The 22,341-nt window shown below is 40.6% G+C and overlaps 1 protein-coding gene across 20 annotated transcripts in view; it reads right to left on the reverse strand.

Annotated features, from left to right (window-relative positions):
• Window positions 1–11,462: 11,462 nt before the first annotated feature.
• plecb (plectin b) overlaps window positions 11,463–22,341 on the reverse strand; it is a 130,234-nt gene continuing 119,355 nt past the window's right edge. For all 20 annotated transcript variants that reach the window (XM_085422496.1, XM_085422504.1, XM_085422502.1 and 17 more), the window contains 3 exons: window positions 12,681–19,760; window positions 12,387–12,503; window positions 11,463–12,233 (listed from right to left, as the gene is read on the reverse strand). In XM_085422496.1, coding sequence (XP_085278622.1) covers window positions 13,581–19,760 — 6,180 coding nt within the window. In that variant the 3' untranslated portion in view covers window positions 11,463–12,233; window positions 12,387–12,503; window positions 12,681–13,580. The remainder of the gene's footprint in view (window positions 12,234–12,386; window positions 12,504–12,680; window positions 19,761–22,341) is intronic.

Consider the following 22,341-nt stretch of genomic DNA (forward strand, 5'->3'; position numbering starts at 1 on the left):
TGCTGGAAATATTTCTGACTTTGTCAATCAACCCAGGTGCAATCACTATTTTCTTTTTCCTAAATTAATTCAGTATTTATTAAATACCCCAACAAAACCAAAAACCAAAAAAAGGTCATCTGGACCCAACGCAAAAGTATGAAAATCACCATGAGGATTCATCCATATTAATGGAGGTAACGAATATCTTTAGAAATATCTTGTGAGATGTAGCATGGACTGACCAATAGTTGGTAGTATATAAGCTGTTTGATAGCATTACTACAACATATACAGTAATAATATGTTCCTGATTCAAGACCGGAAGGAGCCACATAGCCAGGATATGGGGAGTGTCACAAGCTAGTCTACTCGTAGTGCTGGTCCCAAAGCCCAGATAAATGGGAGGATTGCATCAGGAAGGGCATCCGGTGTAAAATCTGTGGTAAATGAAACAGGGAGAGCCATCCACTGTGGCGACCCCATGGGTAAATAACCTAAAACGTGCCATTAAAACATATAATGTGAAACTGCTCTGTTGGGTCTATTAAAAGTGGATGTGGTGAGGTTGAGCTAACAGTAGGATTCTGTCCCTCTGTCTTCTGACAGCTAACACGGCTATGTTCTGTTTCTAAAATCTTTCATAGTGAAATTTTGGTTAAACAGTCATTGTTCTATTGTGCTCAACAGCATTCAAGACCTTCCTGTGTTAATGACACATGAAGAGTCTTGTGATGGTAAAAATAGGCTGTTTAATCTGCTTTGAATGTGTTTCAGGTTTTCGGTGATCCTCAACTCCTACAACAGTGCCCCACTTCTGACCCCCAGCCCTCTACAACTTAAATTTATGCAACTGGTGTTTGGAAAAAAAGGAAAGAAGTAGACGATGTCATAGAGGGAAAAAACTGGGGGAAAAAAGCCTGTCACTGTGGCCAGTGAGAGAGTGGCTTAATTGAATAGAATGACCTCTGAAGGTCAAGTTATTTAACCTCTGAACACTCCAGTGCAGATTCAAAGCTTCGCTGTCTTGTCTTATAGGACAAAAGGCTTTCTGTATTACACACCCCTGGAAATGTACAGTAATACAGAAAGCAGTCACATACCATGAACACCTTTAGCTAACGGTTTAGCAGTAAAAGATCCACACATTCATTGATAGCTGTTTCCTTAGGTCACTTTGAGAGCTTTTGTCTTTAGCTGCTTAATGAGAAAGTAAGTCCCACATTCCCCGTCCCCCCTTTCTTCTTTTCTGAAAGGAGCTGGCAGTAAAGGGGCACTACTTTGCCAGGAAGACATTGTTGTAAATCCATGACACCTGATCCCTGCTTTCACCATCCTCCAGTCCCCTCAGTACTAATTAAATACTTTGCCAAAATCTCCCCTCTCCATTTCACAGTAGGTGCACATAGAGCTTCAAATAGTTCTCAAAAAGAAGGCTGGTGTGGTTAAAGAGCAGCTGGCACTTTGAGCTATGCAATGATGCAATAAGCTGGTGAAACTGTAGTGAAATCATCTCATTTTTCCTTCTGCCGAATCCAGATTCCCAAAATGCATGTGATAATGGAGTGGACACAGGTTTGAAAATTGATTAAAGCCCAAATTAATGTGATATCAAATTAGTGTCCAGTGGAAGCCTAAATTTGATCACAGATCCCGTGTGCCAAAGGACCTGAGAGAAAAGATTAATTTTACAGGCTTGTTTTCCCCCCTCCTCCCCTATCTCATCCTCTCTGCTGCCTTCAAATTAAATAAGACCTCAATAGCTCTTCTACAGAACATGGTAATTAGCCCTCTTCACAAGAAATGAAAAAAAGAGAAGGTCCCTTTTGAGGGTCAAACCAGAAGCACTATTCAGCACACACACACTGTCATTTATCACCAAAGAGGTCCTTTCCAAGAAAAGTGGATGAAAAGCTGATGGGTTTTCCTGCTGGGTTGCTTGGGCCCTACTGGGCTGCCTGGATACTGGAAATCACACCCGTGGGTGAGAGAAGGATTCAGCCACTCGAGGATAGAGGAGTTCAGCCACATCATCAAGTATGCATTTGATTCAATCGCTGCCAGGAGGAGAAAATTTAAAGCCATAAGTCTGCATTTTATACTGAGAACAGGAAAGCATGGGCAGTAAAAGAAGAGACCCCATACTGCTGTGGACAAAAAGTCTGTAATGGACGAGATTACCCAAAGTGCATTAAGATGAAAATGAATTAGATGTGCTACGAGAACAAAACAGAACATCAAATTGTTTTCAAAATAAGATTCAAGTTAAAATAAACAAATTTACTTCACGGCCATCTGAGCCTAATGGATTATCCGTTTGCCTTTTCGGCAACAAGCCTCGTCTTTCCTAAAGGTTATGACAGCGTCAGAGGAGGGTTACTGTTTGCAAGCTGTCAGGGACAGAGAGGCGCGGATAATAGGTTCTGATCTTTCACTGCCTTTCCTGAGTTTGTTTTGTTGTTTTGAAGTCGTCCTCACGGGGTTTAGTTGGGATGCAGAATCTGCCAAAGTCTGAGCTAAACCAGAGACCTTTAAAACACAAAGTGTCTTTATCTCATCAGCATGGACTGGGGGCGGGGGGAGGGGGGGGTGATGGAGAGAAGAACTTTTGACCTTAACCTTTATTGACAAAGCGTTGTCACTTTGACGTGTCAATCACATTTTGTTCTGCCACCGTACAAAAGGAAAGTTGAAATTACCATCGCTGCAACTGCGGTTTTCAGCCTCTCTGATGCGTTTTCATTTTTAAAGTGCTAGTGTAGTGGGTAAAATTATTTCTACGGTGATATATGTAAAGAGAAATGTAGAAAGTGCAGCGATTGTGCTAATAATTTCATTAACACGTTAATCAACTTGCTCTTAAAGTGGCATTATAGGTTCAGAAGAGAGATGAGAAAAAGTGCAGGTAAGGCAAAGTGGACGGAGAAGTGTATGAAATTACATTCAGTTTCTGTCTTGTTAAACAGATTGGAAATTTTGCCACTTAATTAGTTCTATAACTTACAAGTTCAGATAAGCATGCAGTTCAGATTAACCATCCTGTGAGTCGGACAGAGTAAAAAGAGGTAGAGAATGATCTGCTGTGGTGTTCCCAAAGAAGTATTAATCCATTTAAAAAAACAATTTTTTACACTTGCATATCTCTGGTTGTGCTCAGTTGTCATGGTCCTGGGCCATGTTGGCCCAGTATTCTTAGTTTTTGTGTGTTTTGTATTTTGTTCTCTATTTATGCCTTGGTTCCTAGGTTGTTTAGTTAAGATGTTCCTTATTTGGTTACCTCCTGTGTGCCCCTTTATGTATCTGTGAACCCTTGTTTCCCCTCCTTGTGTTTATTCCATGTTTTCAGTTATGTCTGTGCTCTCTCCTCCTGTCTGAACCTCTGTGTACTTCCTGTTTTACTTTGACAGTCTCTCGTCAGTATGCGTCATGTTGTGTTCACCCCTGCCCTGTCTCGTTACGATTATCTGTGTCAGTTGTGTTTCCCATGTGCTCTCACTTCCCTCGTTTACCCTCTGTGCATTTATGTCCACATCTCCCTCAGTTCAGTGTTGTGTTCTCCCTCATGACTGTGTGCCCCTCCGTGTGTTTCCTTGTAAGTCAGTTCCTTAGTACTTCCCAGTTCAGTTTCATATTATTTTGTATCGCCGTTATCTTTTGTCAGAAATAAAGCTGTATTTTGAGTTCAGTCCTGTTTTTTTTCTGTGAGTTTGCGTTTGGGTCCTCATCCTGCCTGCACAAAGCCTGATCATGGCATCAATGTTAGCAAATAACTTGTTACGACTGCCAAAATACTACTACCAACTATGTTCAGGTTTCTCTGGACTGTAAGAAACAGATGCACAAATTCCATTTAGATTTTTATCACATTCATAATTTACAGTGTCCAATTTAAAGCTTAAGGCGTAATTGAGAGTTCATGGGAAAACAGAGTAAGATGCTTCATTGCTTGTTTTGTGTTAAGGAGCAGGTGTGTAACTCTCTCCTCTGCTTTGGAGAAGGGTCTGTATTGTGGCGGAGGGGATGCCAAGGGATGTCCTTATTCATGCTGCTAACTAACAAGTCCCTCAGGCCAGACTGGAACCAGCAGTGCAGCAGACTAACAGCATTACCATGACAAAGGTCTGTGGTCGGATGCAGTATGATAAAGGAATGGTACAGATAAAAGACACTCCTTTATTTCACTCCTTTATTTATTTCTCTCGCTGGGGTTCAGACTAAAGCTTCACTATGTTTCCTTTTGAAGATTAAATAATTATTTTCCCTAGAGAAGACATGGAGACTGAGATTGTGTTGGACGGCTGCATCAGATTTTAAGTTAATATGCGGCTAATCTGAATGATGCTTCTTTCTTGTGTCTTTGAGTTTTCTAAACAACACTGAGATTGAATAAGACCCTGAAGCACCGTGAATTTATTTGCGTCATTTATTGTATGATTTGCCCCTGTTGGGCAACTCTTGTCCAGCTGAATTGTAGAAGCAACAGAGTCTTTCTTCTGGAAAAACTTGAAGTGCTTTTTCTTCTTTTTCAGGCACACTTCCTGCAGATCTTTGTTCTGTGCTGTGAGCTTTGTCATCTCTTGGAAAAGCTCTTCATGCTGCACCTCAAGGTTTTTACACTTTTTCTCCAGTTTTTCTAATTTTTATTGCTTTTCCTCATGCTTTTCTTCCAGTTCCTCATATTTTCCTTCTCAAACTTTCTTTTCCTTGTCATTTTTTGTTTGTTGTACTTTGTCATGGACGGCCAGTAACTCTTGATGTCTGCTCTGCAGATTGTGAAGCGTACACGGGATGTCTTTATATGTTTTTTCCTTTTTCTGATCTGTAATATTTCCTAAAGTAATGTTTGTGTTTTTGTATTTCAATTGCAATTGTATTTGTTTATTTTTAATCATTTTAAATCCAGATATGTATAAAATTCATGCTCTACATTAATATAAATAATGCAAGCTATGTCTCAGCCATTGGAAGTATGAAAAATAAAAAAGGCTGAAGCTCACCAAAACCTTCCAGCTATGCGATAAGATGTGGCGCCGTATCTTTAACATTGGTCCCCAAGGAAACGGTAGCTGCTTTCAGACACAAAATGTAAAATGTCTGAAGAATGAATAACTAAAAAGAGCTTCTGTTTTAAAAAACAAAAGATATACGTACAGGTTTATTCTGTTCCTTTTCAGTTAATCAATGCCTTGAAAATTCAGTCAGGACTGTGAAACCCATGCCCAGACTAAATCAATCAAATCAAACACCTCTTAATCCTTGTGTGCAACCGATTCACAGATGATTGAAAAGGTGCAGTCACCCCTCACTAGGAATAATCACATGAAATATTACCGTGCCTTCCTTGTACCCCACAGAGTCGTAATATGTTAATGTTATGAGCAGGGATAGCTTTCATTTACTGGACAATAGGGTAACCAAAATGAAAATGTTCCTTTATTCAAAGCTGAATTAATTATTTAAGTGATAATAAAGCACAAAATGCTGTGAGACAAGCAGAAATAGTAAATTAGCAAATTTAGATTCACATTTAGAGTTTAGCCATACATGGTCTCTTATAGTTGTATAAAACTGAAGTAATTTGACTAAAAAGTAACAGTTGATGGAAACATGACAAACTTCATGGGCAGCTAGACTGAAAGGAAACCCTTACATTTTAATAGCATTAACATTTATCGATAAAAGCAAGAGAGAGTCCAACATTTGAAGAGCAAAATGGCATTCCACTATGACCTGCATTTTTCTAATACTTGTTTGGTTTTTTGATTATTATCTTGCAATTTTCTCAATCACCAGTAACCCAGTTAGTAAGCCTGGTTGTAACTGGCTAACTGTAACTGGGTTCGGTTGCGACAAGTTGCATTTATAAATATTTGTAAAAAATTTGGTTGTATGACTAAATCTAATTGTGTTCAGTAAATGCCCACTTAGTTAGATCTGAATGCTTTTACCATAAAAATCCTGCTTTCCTTTCTTTTCTTTTTTTTCCTGCCCCCTTGCCTCTTCCTCCCATCTGAGTCTGATGTCTTTTCAATGTGTTCGCTCATGTGTGCAGAGGGCCTCCAGTGCCAAGCACTTCTCTAGCCCGGTTGTCCAGGCCAGGCACAATAGGGTCTGATTCCCCAGCCCCTCTGTCCTCCTGTGGTCTAAAGAAGTCTCTCTGCAGGAGGGGACGAGGACCACCTTAGTGGCCCTCTGAGTATTTTGACAAACTTCCACACTCCTGCTCCTCTCTTTCAGTACACTCAAAGGTCTCAGTATAGTGACTTGCATGAGTCATTGGTTTAGCTTCCCTTTGATTTCTTTGCTCTCTTAGTCTCCACATCGTTTACAAGATCCAGTATACTATTGTTAAAACGGAGCCTAATCTCCATTAGGAAATTGAGCAGCTGAAGTAGAAGACATAAAGACAGAGTGACATTACATGAGAGTGATAGACAATAATGAGGGAAAAGGGCACAACATTGAGTGACAACACAATTGATAGTGATAAACAATAAAAATGATGTTCATGCATGGGAGTGTCTCTCTGACCTTGGGGGGAGTTGATTGCTTGTGTAAGTATGGACAGAACTGAATCTCTCATTTTCTGCCTACTCACGTAGTTGCCGGCCGCTACAACTTCAATTTATTAATTATTATAATTTTTTTTATTATTATTTATTAATCTAATACAATTATATTTATATAGCACAAGGTGCTTTATATTGTAAAGTAAAAACCGTAGAATAAAACAGAGAAAACCCCAACAATCAAATGACCCTCTAAGAGCAAGCACTTGGCGACAGTGAGGAGGAAAAACCCCTTTTAACAGTTTTAACAGGAGGAAACCTCCTAAAAAAACCTCCTAAAAAGCCGCAACACTGCCTTCAAGTCAGGGGACAGGGCTGCGTATAGGGCGGCCAGGGCAGACCTGAGTAGAGGCATCAGGAAAGCTAAGGCTGCCTATAGGAGGAGGATTGAAGATCACTTTGCTGACAACGACCCCAGAAAAATGTGGCAGGGGATCAATCACATTACCAACTACAGAAGCAATAACCAGGCAACATCTAGGACTGATGCCTCACTGGCTGAGGATCTAAACCGTTTCTTCGCCCGCTTTGAGACGACCAAGCCCTCAGCTGCCACACCACTTCCACCCGCCCCCAGCACTGGCACACTAACACTTAGGGAGCACCAAGTGAGGTGTGTTCTAAGGTCAGTGAATCCCAGGAAGGCGGCAGGTCCTGATGGAATACATGGAAAGGTTCTCAGAGCATGTGCTGACGAACTGACCGGAGTCTTCACTAAAATCTTCAACCTTTCCTTGTCATCAAACACCGTCCCGCCCTGCCTCAAAACCTCCACCATCATCCCCATCGCCAAGAAGACAGCTGTGGCCAGCCCAAATGACTACAGGCCTGTTGCACTTACGCCTGTAGTGATGAAGTGCTTTGAGAGACTGGTCTGTCAGCACATCAGGGCCGGTCTGCCTCCCACTCTGGACCCCCACCAATTTGCCTACAGGACAAATCGTTCCACCGAGGACGCTATCACCATAGCGCTCCACACTGCGCTGAGTCACCTGGAGCACCGAGGAAGCTATGTGAGAATGCTCTTTCTGGACTTCAGCTCAGCATTCAATCATATCATCCCGGAGATCCTGGTCCAGAAACTGTCTCACCTGGGACTCTCCACCCCCATCTGCCTCTGGATCAAGGACTTCCTGACAAATAGACCACAGTCTGTCAGACTCGGCCCCCACCGGTCCAGCACCATCACACTCAGCACCGGGTCTCCACAAGGATGTGTTTTGAGTCCCCTCCTGTTTACGCTCTACACATCCGACTGCTCCCCTACCCATCTCTCAAACACCATCATAAAGTTCGCGGATGACACCACAGTGGTTGGACTCATCTCAAGGGGGGATGAGTCGGACTACAGAGATGAGGTCAACAGACTGACTGAGTGGTGTTCAGTTAACAACCTCCAACTGAACACCACGAAAACTAAAGAACTTATCTTGGACTTCAGGAAGGGCAGAGCAGACCCGGCCCCACTTTACATTCACGGGAGCTGTGTGGAGAGGGTACACTCCATGAGGTTTCTGGGCGTGCAGATATCTGATGACCTCTCCTGGACTGCAAATACTACAGCGGTGGTTAAAAAGGCCCAGCAGCGTCTCCACTTTCTGAGAGTGCTCAGGAGGAACAACCTGGAGGAGAGGCTGCTGGTGACATTTTACAGAGCCACCATAGAGAGCATCCTAACGTACGGCATAACAACATGGTATGCAGGGTGCTCAGCTGCAGACAGGAAAGTACTGCAGAGGGTCATCAACACAGCCCAGAAGATCACTGGCTGCTCTCTGCCCAGCCTGGAGGTCACTGCAAACTCTCGGTACCTCAGCAGAGCTGGCAATATCATCAAGGACCACTCTCACCCCAGCAACCAACTGTTTGAACTATTACCATCAGGCCGACGGTACAGGTCACATAAAACCAGGACAAACAGATTCAGGGATAGCTTCTTTCCCAGAGCTATCACCGTAGTAAATAAGCACAAAAACAATTGAACCTATTCCATACCGTCACTGTCATTATATTAATGCTGCTATCCTGTATATATTGTACATACTATTGTTTGAGTACTTACGATTGTTTTTTTTGTACTTTTTATATTTTACATTTATATTTATTATTGAAACTTGCACCAAGGGAGTGGCACTCCAATTTCGTTGTACTCTGTACAATGACAATAAAGGCTATTCTATTCTATTCTATTCTGCAGAACCAGGCTCAGGGAGGGGCAGCCGTCTGCCGTGATTGGTTGGGGGTGCCGAGAGGTAGGCAGGACAAAAGATTAATTTATTTGACTTCCACGAGTGTCTCTTCTTGAGCAATGAAATAAAAGTCCTCACCTTGTATTTCTTGTTCATGTGCATGATAATATGCTAACAAAATCACAATACCCTTCGTAAGCTTGCTAAACATTAGCATTGTCATAGCAATCATTTAGCAGGGAGAGATTAGTGCAGCTCAAACTGCACTGAACTAATAAATGAAAGTAGAATGAGAGTAGATTTTTTTTTATTCTAATCTTGTGACCTGATAATAAAGTAGCATTGCTGAATTGTTTTCATGTGTGATTAAAAATGGAATCCAAAACATATTTTTGTAAAAGTACTGTAGCTGGCATAAACAGGGAGTCAGGGAGAGAGAAAAGGAAGCAGAGGGACGACAGATGGATTTTAATTATGTAGACTTGCTTGGCAGGAAGCTCAAAGATGCTACAGATTTTAATAACAACATCAATTAATTAAATATACTATTTTTTCCCCTTTATAAAAGTGCCAAACACCTCTTTTTTTCTTCTTCCCTGGAAATCAAATACTGCTCTTTTGTCACTGATGTCTCAAAGTTACATACAAGGTGTCCTTCAGACCTGCAAATAGTCACTATACATTACATTTAACTGCTATTGTGCAATTACACACTTTTGGTGCTCAGCACAGAGCTCCCAGAAGTGAACCTACTTGCTTCACTATCTGTGAGATACCAGTGGCATCTAATGAGCATTACAGTGTTCAACTCACTGGGATATTAACACAGTATAAACATACGCAGAGGTGCATTTTTTCACCAGCCCGTGTCATACGATGAACTTTAGAATGCAGGCAACAGCATGCAAGCAGACACACACACAGTAAGGCAAACTGACCCTGGGGTCCAGAGGAGGTAGCCTCATCTCCATGCTCTTGAGCCACTGTCTCAGTGCTCTGATTTGACCCCTGAATTCACACTGCCATTGGCTCATGTCCTCTATTTCCCTGCTGAATCAGAGAAGAACAGGAGAAAACGTTGCATTGATCACATTTTAGTCAAATACTATTACCACTGTAATTTAGAATCATGCACATAAGGATTGTACTAAATGAACTAATGATTGCAAACACAGCACTCAAACAGCTAACATCATTAATATTCATAAGTAAATACAGTTATTCATTGGTAATATTTAAATATTCATATACAGACCTGCCAGATCTTTTTTTTTTTCTTTTTTTTGCAGTTTTATGACTACTTTTACTGGTGTGTGTGAACTGATGGCCTGTCTTGGTTGGTTATACTTTTTCATGCTAATAACAGTATTCATTTTGCTATATCCTGATAATGACACAATACACTGCTGTTTGTGGCTCATCATTTTATTGCTACTTATGTGTTACTGTTATTATAATGAAATTACAGCTACACAGATCTAGTATCAGGATTTCTTGGTTTAAAAACTTTCCAAAATAGATCATTAGGAAGGCATGTGCTCTCTCTGTCTGCTGGGCTGGAACTTTGGTTTTCTTGTTTAACTATGTTCCAATCAGATGCTTTACACTTAGTGCTTACTACACAATTCAAGACCCTGTCTTTGTGTCTGTGACAAATGGAAATGCACTGGTCCACAAAGCTGCTACAAATGACCGTTGTCACAGGCTGTTGGTGGCCGCTGTCAATCTGGCAGTCATTCTTTTTTCTTTTAATGTGCCTAGATTGTTATCTGTTGTGGTCCAGAGTATTTCATTCATTCCTTTTGCTTTTAAATTCGTTTACAGTAGCATACCCATAGCTCTGATCCTGTGAAGTAGCTCCTGGTGATCCAAACAAGTAGCAGCCTTTATCCTGCAAGAAACCAGTGGGTAAAATATACAAAATGATCCCTGTTCCAGTCTCTCTGCTTTAGCTGAGACTGTTAATGGAGCAATTCATTATTTTATAGCATTCTGTATACAGTGGGTTTTATTTCTCTCTGTGTGCTTACCTCCCGCTCATCAAACGCAGGGAGAGTTGGGGTCAATTCAGAGTAGTCAAGGGAGCTAAGTGAAGAATTCAGGGTGGTGAATGCCCCGGAGCTTCTGTTGGCAGGCTCTTCCATCAAACCCACTGGCTAATGTTGGCACACAGAGCAAACATCTGTATGCATGTAGTGTGAAGGACTTTGGGTGTAAACAAACATGCATACCCTGAATTCAGAAACCCCATTCTGGGGTCTTTTCACTCTGATTTATGAAAAGCTAGAAAAATAGAAATTGTATAGAAAATTGACTGTAATTAGTCGTGAAATGCCTAATGACAGAAACTCACTTATGTGATAAACAGAATAAACAGTGGGTTTAGGGCAGAGCAGGAGTTGGACCTGTGGCGCTTTCACCTGACTGAGCTGCTTCCTTGCAGAAAGTAGGTCTGTCTAACACTGCCCTCATGTGGTTGACTGTTATTTATTTTTTCCTTCTCTTCTATCAGTGATAAGGTACTTGTTTCAGGTAATAGTATCATATCACATAGGTAATAGTATTATATCACATCTACAGGCGTATTAAAGCAATTGTTCTATATAGAATACATACTTATTTAATCAAATATTAACGTAGTATTTATATTAATGTAAACTGAGGCAGAAGCAGTGAAAAAGTACTCTTAAAAAACTGGGTACTGATATACAAATGACAAGAATGCTTCTTCAGAGCACGTTTATTTACAACATAGTGTTAAGTTCACATACAAGAGGTTTTTTTGCCATGTCGCTGAAGCAACATCTGCCCCATAACAAAATCCAACCAGTTAGTTTGTCGTTTTATATATTGCTGAAACTTAAATTGGCACACTTAACACTTACTGAAGTTGCTTTTATTTTACACCAACATTTTTCCCCCCCAATATCCTTTAAAAAGTTAGTAAAACATGCAAGACATTCATAATATCAAAACCATCATGAAAACAAAAAGATTTACAGCAGTAAAACTTTAAAGATGCATAACAGAAATAGGTCATTTGAGAAAATAACTAAGCACAATTATTCTTTGTGCTGTCTTTGAATCTGCAAAAAAGGAAATTTGCAGCAAAAAAAAAAAAAAAAGGCAAAAGAAAGGAATTAATTTGAAAAAACATAAATTCATGCAATGTGGTGCTGAATCAATATCTCAGTTCTCTAAATTACTTTCATAGGTACTTCAGTTGAACTGGATATGTAGTCAGGAATAGCAAAAAAAAAGTCTAGATGTATTGTTTCGATTGAAATGTACACATAAATGTTTTTATTCTGAGTGGCTTTTCTCTAAAAATGCCAGGATATAACATAAATATCAGTATTAGCATTCAAGTAATAAATACATGGCAAATGGTAATAAATGAAGTGTTCCTAGAAAGGCTTCCCAAGATGATGTTGACTCAGCCTCAGCTTCCTTCAACAGTGATGTACAATGGAAGAAAGGACATACTCAATGGTATCTAGAAGCAAAAGGAAAAAAACTATGTAATCAAAATAAACCAAACAATGCAGCGAGAAATTAAAAAGAAAGCAATGAAATGAATACTGCAAAACAAATCTTGATGAAACAAAGCTTAATCTTTGAAAAACAATGATGCAATTATGCTCTGTACCTGTGTTACAGCATGAGGCTGGCATGGACTCACAGATCCATCCAAGGTTAGAAGATCGTATTCTCCAGCCAGTTGAGTACATGTGACCAGATGTTGGATTCTGAGTGACTGAGGCAGCTGTGAAAAAACAAGGAAGATGGTGAAAAACAACAATAATGAGAATAAACAGAGAAAGTTGACAAGTGAAATGACACCAAAGGCAGTGTTTGGGACTGGCTATTAGTTGTGATCAAAACAAACAGAAGAAAATGGGCAACGAAAGAAAAACAAATACAAATAATAAATTCAACTTACAAGAATCAAAATAACAGGAGCAGGTCTGTGGAGGGGATCGGGATCGAGTCTGACATCATCTTGGGATTTAGTGGGAGCACTTGAGTGATGATGGTTATGAGCAGTGTGTAAAACAATGGTGCAGTTAACTCAAAAGATGAAAAGACATACTGAATATAAATGGGTGTAAAAGCAAAGTAATGACAGATCTAAAACTGATTTCAGAACAGTGTACATGGATTTAATTGTGGAACTTGTTGCATTCCTATAGTGTCTCTTTGTGTAGTGTCGCAGATGTATTCTGTGCTGCAAGTTACTGGGTGCATAATGCAGTAACCCAGACAATTTGTAACATTAAAAAATTAACACATACTCTGTGCATACTCTTTACAAACATTCAGGAATTTTAAATGCATCCAAATATTTTAGTTAAAAACATTAGAATTATGTTAACATTTGGTATCTCTTTACCAGTACTGTTGAAAAAGATAAAAAATAAACAAAATTTCTAAGGAAACATGAAATATTCAAGAAATATTTCTGTTTGATATACAGGAAGTATATATTAGTTTCAGAAAGTATAAAGTATACATCTTTTGAATTGTGTTATATAAAAACTATAAACTCAAACAGCAGAAAAGGCATGCTTTGCTTTGAAAAATATAAACTCACTTTGTCATCTGTACCAGAAGATATGAATATTTTATATATTTTGCAATGCCTGGTTATGTTTCTACATCTAGAGCGCATGTTTAGACTGATGTTATATGAAAAAGTAATAACCTAGACAATTCTTGTTTTGGCCACATGCAGGGAAGAACAAATAAATTATATTTTCTGTTACTTTAACTATTTATTTCCTGTTAGAAATGCAACTGTAAAGTGCATTAGTACTGCTGGTTTCTAGTCAATATATAAAATCTAGAATCTGCGGCTGTAGCCAGAAGAAGATGTAAAGGAGGAAGATGAGAAGTTCATGCTAAAGCCAGAGCCAGCATCAATACTGCCTCTCCTGGAGCCTGATCGTGATCCGGTTCTTGAGCCACTCCGGGAGCCATAAGCCGATCCAGAGCCACTAGCATTGTAGGGACTGTAAAGGCCTTTGCTAGACTGGGAAGAGGCTTCCAGAAGCCTTAAGCCGGAGCCTTCCTCAACCATACTTTTGTCCATGGCATCTTTGAAGGAGATTTTCAGTTTGGTTTTTGGGCAGGTCAGATATTTAGAATAGGCACCGACATCCCTCAGTTTCTGGGCAGTGCGAGCATCGATCGTACCCTTCCTAATGGATTCATCTATTGACACCCTGCCCTCAACATCAGGCTCAATGAGTCCACCAGTTAGATATTGGACCTCAAGGAAACGCTGACCAGCCTCATAATACAGCCAGCCCTTTTTCAACGCCTGGGAGGCAGACATCTTCACTTTAGTTCTGGGGTCTTCAAATCCATTGAATGCTTTTTGAGCCAGGTTCAGACGATCAACCATGATTTTGTCCACAAGACCTTTTTCTGTGGCCTCTGCAATTGAGTATCTCTCTCCACTTGTGGGGTCAATTATTCCACCTGTACATGCCTGGGCCTCCAACAGTCTTTGACCAGTGATGTTATCTACCAGATTTCTGTGGATTGCCTCAGTGACAGACACTTTTTCCAATGTGTCTATGTCTAATATTCCTGCTACAGGGCCAGTCTCCTCTGTTGGGTCATTCCATATGACTGCAGGTGGTTTAATTGATGGTAGGGGGCTCATTGAAGAGGAGTAAGTGGAACCAGTGGTAGAACCAAATGAGGATGATCGTGAACGGAAGCCTCCCATGTTTCCAGAAAGCAAGTCAGCAAACTCTGTGATGGACAGGTTTCCAGCTCGGTATGTTTCAAGAGCCTTCTGGTCAATAAAGCCACGTGCAATAGCGTCATCAACATCATACTGTCTTCCTGACTTCCTGTCAATAATGACGGATTTTACAGTGCCATCAGAAGAAGTCATTGTGATTTCTTCCCATTCACACTCCTGCTCAGCAAGCTCCAGGTAGGTTTGGTGGTCAATGAGCCCCTTGCGGTAGGCCTCATACACAGTCATTTCTTTGCCAGTCTCTGGATCTACAATGACAACTCTGCGTTTACGTACTGAGGATTTGGAAGAGGTCTTTCTTTCCCGCTTCTTCTCTTTGAGTAGCAGAAGCACCAGGCCGGTGTCAGGATCAGTGATACACCTCTCCATCAGCTGGAGGTAGGTTAGGTTTTCCTCAGTGTTGGGATCAAAAAAGCCTTTGGTATCATCAGATGGATCTGTCAGTATCTCATTCATTTCCTCATCGAAGAAGCCACGATTGTAAGCCACCTCAACTGGCAGACGGTGACTTTCCTCCGGGTCAATTATTCCGCCAGTGGCAATCTGAGCTTCGAGTAGACGGATACCATGATCTTTTAGGATAAGCCCTTTCTTCATGGCCTGGAACAAAGAGATTGTCTTGCCTGTATAAGGATCTCTATATCCTGTTACTGCACGCTCAGCAGAGAGAAGCTTGTCTTTGAATTCTGGGCCTACTATTCCCATCTTTACTGCTTCATTGACAGTCAGTTTGAGGTTTTTGATTGGATCGATAACATATCCTGTGGCTGCCTGGGACTCAAGGAGTTCAAATGCAGTGCCTGGCCTAATCATGTTCTTCTTCATAGCCTGGTAAATTGACAGCCGTTCCTTTGTGGACTCCAAAAATACACCAGCAATACAGCCTGTGCCCTGCAGGTACCTTGATAGCCTATTACTAATCTCCTCTACTGAAACAAGACCTTCATTCAGGTCAGTGACGGTCTGCTGATCAATGATTTGTGAGCGAATCAACTCCTCAATTGTGATTTGTTTTCTCAGACCCTTGAATGTCAGCCGCTGGTCTCCCAATGAAAGCAGGCGCAATCCACCATCCAACTTGCATCGTTTGAGTAGCTGTGCATAAGACAGTTTCTCATCAGTGACAGGATCAATGAATCCTTTCACATCATCATTCAGTTTCTCATTGGTTTCCTTGTTGATATAGCCTCTTTGCATAGCGACATCTGTTGGCAGGTGGAACTGGAATTCAGGATCAATAATACCACCAGTGGCAGTTTGTGCCTCCAACATTTTGAGAGCATAATCCTCTGGAACGAGATCCTTTTTCATGGCCTGGAAAAGTGCTATGATTTTTCCACTGTAGGGATCTTTGTATCCTGTGACAGCTCTTTCAGCTGAAAGAAGTTTATCATGGATCTCAGGGCCAACAACACCCTTACGGACAGCTTCATCAACAGTGAGCGTTTCGTTCTTCAGTGGATCAACAATGAATCCTGTAGCAGCTTGGGCTTCTAGGAGGGTGAGGCCTATTTCTGGTTTAATAAAACCTCTCTTCATTGCTTGGTATATGCTTAGCTTGGAGGTCGAGTCTGTTGTGACGCCTGCGACACAGCCTGTCCCATAAAGATACTGCTTTACACTTGTCAACTCCATTATGTTACGGATGTCTCTCTTGCCCTGTTTAAGAAGGTTGTATGTTTCCAAATCAATGATGCGAGCATTGTAGAGCTCCTCAATAGTTATCCTTCTCCTTATAGTCATATATGACAGTGGACTATCATTTCTGATGATCTCTCTTTGCTCCATGATCTCAATAATGATGATGATCATCCGCTCTTTAGTGATTTTACCAGAGCGATATTCATCTAGGAGCTTCTGCCTCTCTTGCTCTGGAAGCAAATTTGAGTTCATGATATCCCAGAGATTCATGGGTTTATCAGCAAGCCCCTCAATAGGAATGTCAAGCTGGGTACTGGACAGCTCACTCTGTGTTTGCTCCTCTGTGTAGAGGTATGTCTTCTCTACAACAGTTGGAGACTGCGGCTTGGAGAGTGAGAGCATGTACAGGCCGGTGTCTTTATCTTTTTGGCATTTGTCTTTAAGTTGTCTGTAGGTTATAGTGTCATCAGTTTCTGGGTCAGAGAAAACTTTGTTTTCATCACATGGTTCAGAGAGGGTCTTGGCAATATCTCTGCTCAAAATGTTCTTCTGATATGCAACATCAGTGGGGACACGATGGCTTTTTACAGGGTCAATAATTCCTCCACTCACAATCTGGGCCTCCAATAGGGGCATCGCATGTTCCTTTAAGATTAGATCTTTCTGCATTGCTTCAAAGAGGGAGATTTTGTGGCCTGTGAATGGATCTTTGTAACCAGTGACAGCTTTTTCTGCAGAGAGGAGTTTTTCATGTAACTCTGGACCAACAACTCCTGACTTTACTGCTTCATCTACTGACAGGCATTGGTTTCTTACAGGATCTACAATGAACCCACTTGCAGCCTGAGCCTCGAGAAGTGAAAGGCCAGTGTTATGGCGGAGAAGCTTTTTCTTCATAGCTTGATAAATGCTGAGTTTCTCTTTTGTTGGTTCCAGGTAGAGTCCAGCAATGCTACTAGAGCCCTGGAGGTATTTACTGACATTGGGATTTTCACTGACTTTCTTGGGTGTAGTTTTGCCTTGTTGAAGCAGGTCAAAGGTTGGTTTGTCAATGATTTTAGACTCATACAGGGAGTCTGCTGGAACAGGAGCTCTGAGTCCCTTGAAGCTGGACTGTTCTTGTTTCTTGGCTTCTTTCTCATCTACAATTGTGATGATAATCTTAATTATCTTTTCAATTGTAATTTTTCCTGACCTAAACTGTCTGAGCAGGTCAAGTCTCTCTTCCTCAGTGAGGTATTCAGAGTAGATAATTTCCCACAGGGTCATTTTCCTGCCCTTAAATGGTCCAGAGTTAACTTCTACAGTAGCCTGAGTCATAGCCTCTTTGGTCTGGGCTTCGGTGTATGCTGGTTGTTCCTTAGCATTGATTGCTTCATCAGAGAGAGGGAGGACCCGCAGACCAGTTTTCTTGTCAGTGACACATCTGTCAAAGAGCTGAGAGTATGTGAGATTTTCTTTTGTGTTGGGGTCAAAGAAGCATTTAGTTTCATCATTTGGATTACTCAGAGCCTGCTTCATTTCATCATCAAAGTAGTTTCTCTTGCAAGCCACATCATGAGGAATGTGATGGCTCTTTACTGGATCTATGATGCCACCAGTTGTCATTTGGGCATCGAGTAAGCGGAGTCCTTGTTCTTTAGGTATGAGATCTTTTTTCATTGCTTGGAATAGAGATACAGCTTTTCCAGTGTATGGATCTCTGTAGCCTGTAACAGCTCTTTCTGCAGACAGAAGCTTTTCATGCAGCTCAGGACCAACAACACCTGCTTTGACAGCTTCATCAACAGTATACTTCTGATTGTGAACTGGGTCGACCAAGTAGCCTGTACCTGCTTGGGCTTCAAGCAAGTTCAAGGCAGGCCCGGGCCTCATCATGTCCTTCTTCATGGCTTGATAGAAGGACATTGTCTCCTTAGAGGAGTCAATGACTACACCCGCAATACAGTTCGTGCCCTTCAATGCTTTGTGGACAGGCTCCATTTGAGACACCTCACTGACAGTCATGTTGCCATTATGCAATTTGTTGTACAGATCTTTATCAATGATTTTGGATTCCAGAAGGTCAGTAGCAGGCACGGGTGCTCTCAGACCATCAAAGGTAATTTCATTTTTCTTCTCTTTTTCCTCAGCAACAGTGATAACAATCTTAATGATCTTTTCAATTGTGATTTTGCCTGTCTTGTACTGACGGAGGAGGTCCTTCTTCTGGTCTTCTGTAAAGTATTCTGAGTTGATTATCTCCCAGATCGTGACAGTCTTTCCCTTGAATCTACCAAATGGTACAGACACAGTTGTTTTGCCGAATACATCTTTGGTCTCTTCCTCTGTATATATACTAGAGCACTGCGCAGCTTTGTCTGTGATTGGCAGGAGTAACAGACTGGTCTCAGGGTCAGTAGTGCATCTTGCCATTAACTCAGAATATGTCAAAGGTTCCTGAGTGCTGGGGTCAAAATATCCCTTTGTGTCATCTGATGGGTTCTCCATGATCTTATTCATTTCTGCATCATAGTGTCCTTGTTTATAGGCTGTTTCAGTGGGCACACGGTGACTGTTGATTGGATCAATGATGCCACCAGTAGCAAGCTGAGCCTCAAGGACTCTGATTGCATGATCGTGTTCTATTAGCCCCTTTTTCATGGCTTCAAAGACTGAGATCTTTCCACCAGTGTATGGATCCTTGTAGCCAACAACAGCCCTCTCAGCTAAAAGCATTTTGTTGTGCAGTTCTGGGCCAATCAGTCCTTCCTTGACAGCTGCATTAACAGAAAGTTTCTGGTTCTTAATTGGTTCTAACATGTAACCTGTGGCTGCTTGTGCTTCAAGAAGGATCATGGCTGTGCCGGGAGTAATTTTCTTCTCTTTTGATGCTTGATAGATTGACATTTTTTGATTGGAGGGTGTCAAAACACCACCAATGGCATTCTTTCCTTTGAGAATGTTTCTTAGACTGTCAGTCTTGCCTAACTCTTCAACAGTGGTTTCACCATTTTTCAGTTTATCAAACTCCTTCTTTGGTAAGACACCAAGCTCATGAAGTCTGCTTGCAGGTACTTTGTCACGGATGCCATCAAAAGCCAACAGATCTGGCTTTTTGTCTATACCATCTACCACATCACCAACATTCTGACCATTGTAAACTGTCTTTGTTGTCTCAATCGTTGTTAGATGGATAACATCTTTGTGACGGACAGTTTCTCTAGTGTGCTGATCTTTTTGAGCATCCTCAAGCTGCTGTAGCTTCTCACGCAGTTTCTGGTTCTCTTCTGCCAGAATCCTTTCCTGCTCTAGTCTCTGCCTCTCGAGTTCTTGCATTTCTTTTTGCTTTCTAAGCATTTCTTCCTCAGCCTCTTTCTGTTTACTAAGGGCTGCATCCATGGTAGCCTGGAGTGTCTTTTTCTCCTGCTCCATCTGCTGTTTCTGGCGTTCCTGTTCATCTTTGAGAGCCTTGGCCTTTTTCACTTCCTCTTCAAACTGGCTCTCAAGCCTCTTTTTCTCATCTTCAATGAGTTTCTCTTTCTTTAATAGCATCTCCTTTTCTGTCATGAATGTCTGCTGGAGGACTGTCTTCTCATGCTCAATTTTTTTCTGCTGTGCATCAGCCATCTGATGGAAAAAAAAAAACATAAAAAGATAAGTTACAATATGTTCACAGCTGTGGCACCGAACTACGTTTTTTATTTTTATTTTGTTCTGTTTAATAATTGCAACAAATTTATACAATGCACTCTGCTTATGCTAATGGCGCAAAATACTAAATGAAATTATAATGTGAACATGTGTGCGTTCCTGTTTTTTCATGATTATGTTATCATTTTTTAGCCAGTCGTCTTCTTCTATCTATTTTTAGTTACCATTTTAATAAGATTATGTAAAAACTGTTGTCACTTCATATTAGCATAGCTAAACCTGAATCTAATGTCTGATACACATTTTGTTGTAACCTGTTACCCCTGGTCATGTGTATCCACTAGAACTCCCACTGTTGTTCAAAAGTTTGGGGTCCCTAAGAGATGCTTTTGTTTTTACAGAAACGATGTGTTAGCTCTGATCTAATTTTTTTTTTTATCTCATTCATCTCATTTAAAGAACACTAAAACTGAACTGAAAAATGTTAATCATATTTAATTATTATTGATATCATACCAATTGTTTTAATGGAAAGATTTTTAATAGAAAATCTGCATGGGTGTCTAGGGGGCCATAGAGGCTGAACCTGTTGGGGGGAATTAAAAAGTAATACATTGACCTGAGCAACAGCCTTTGAGAGTTTGATTCAAGTTTCAAAAAAGAACTTGGTGGCCTCGGGATTTCATATCTGCTTTTTGTAAATGATGTGGTTTTGTTGGCTGTATTGACCTTGCGCTAAGGTACTTTGCAGCCAAGTGTGAAGCAGCTGGGAAGACAATTAGCACCCCAAAGTTCGAAACTATAGCTTTTGGCTATAGCCGCATATACTGCTACTGTACTAATATGTGCAGGTTTACACTTTTTTCCCCTTGGAAACAGCATGCCATTTCAGAGCAAAGAGAGGTAGCTACAGGAGATTCAACATGTTTTTGAAAAAATGTTGAATTCGTCTGTTAGAATTTGTTTTTGACATTTTGGAGGTTGAGAGAGCCATTCTAAGGATTAATCTGACATATTTATGTCATAACAAATGCGCGAGCATAAAAATGATCCGAGCAAATAATTTCATTGCAGGTAAATTCCTCGCATTTAAATTCAGCAACCCACAGACGTAGAACTTAGTAGCTGCACCCACAAAAGGTACCATCGTGCGTGTAAGAGTGTCTGCTTTGCACATGCTTCTACAGTTTTACAGACAACAGTGCAGAGGCTTCAGAACCTTCCTTAGAACCCTCTGGTTTAAAATATTTCTTCAACATTAAAGTAATACAGTGACAGTTGTCGGTGTTTCCACTACTGCATTGCAAACAGTAACTGTTGATAATTAACCCTCTGTGGTCGACGGATGTGCCGACATGTCCAAAACACATGACCAATTTAAGCAACTAATAGCAACAAGATACAGCCACACTGTGTCTCCATTTCAACTTGTGTTGAAAGTGTGGACTTCAACTTATATACCAGTTTTTAAATTGTGTTGATAGGGTTAGGGTTGTTGAATCTCCTGTAGCTGCCCCTCTTTGAATTGGCATGCTGTTTCCAGGGAGAAAAATAAGTGTAAACCTGGACTCACACAGCATTATTTTTGTTACATTACTTGACTTGTTGTACAATGTGACTTTCTGATTTGTGCAAAGCTCTTGCATGCAAGACGGCTTCTTTATGCACGCGACTGAGTTCTACTTGACAGGTTGTTGAATTTAAACGTGAGGAATTTAATTGCGCTTGTGAAATAAAATTATTTGGTCTGATTATTTTTTTTGCTCGCGCTTTTGTTATAATATAAATATAATTTCACACAAGTGAAGCACAGAATTGCATTAGTACATATAACATTGAAATCTGTGTATAACAACTGACCTCTAGAATCTATCCAAATGCTGGCAATGCTCTTTTATTTTTCTCAAAGCTTTGTGATGCTACTTGTACTTATCAAAGTCAGTATTAGATATTCCACTGCCAGTCATGAAACTGACACAGTGCTTCTAAGTTGGGTCACAGTGGCAGCAGGCTAAGCAGAGTATTCCAGAGATCCTCGTCAGCGCAGTCGCCCTATGAAGAAAACTCATTTCGCCCCCTTGTATTCGCAACCTTACTCCCTTGGTGATTACCCAGATTTCATGACCATAGGTGAGGGGGCTTTAAAAATATTACAAAAAATACTCCTACTAATTGGAGTAAACAATGTAAACTCATAAAATATACCTGACAAAACTATAATTCCAAAACAACAGATCGGTTTGTTCTTGGTGACTGCTGTTAAAAAAGTAACACGGTATATGGGAAATATGTTTAACAAACTTAATGTGGATTATTAAGCAATCAGTTAGTTTGTTATCAAGTTATTATGGTAGCTTTTTAAATAGATAATACAATTATTAGGATACTGGGCTTTTGGTGGTAATAATGACAAAGCGACCAATCTTGCTAACTATAGGGAATTTCTATAGATATTGCAATATCATTATTATTGTGAGGTTTTCTTTTGGGAGGGGGGCTTGAAAAACAATTATTATGACTGGACATACAGGGCTCCATATATTAAGTCAGCTCTATG

The sequence above is a fragment of the Rhamphochromis longiceps genome, linkage group LG11, assembly GCF_057381845.1.
Source record: "Rhamphochromis longiceps isolate RC_006_pf linkage group LG11, R_longiceps_female_GT1.1, whole genome shotgun sequence".
NCBI classification, from domain to species: Eukaryota; Metazoa; Chordata; class Actinopteri; order Cichliformes; family Cichlidae; genus Rhamphochromis; species Rhamphochromis longiceps.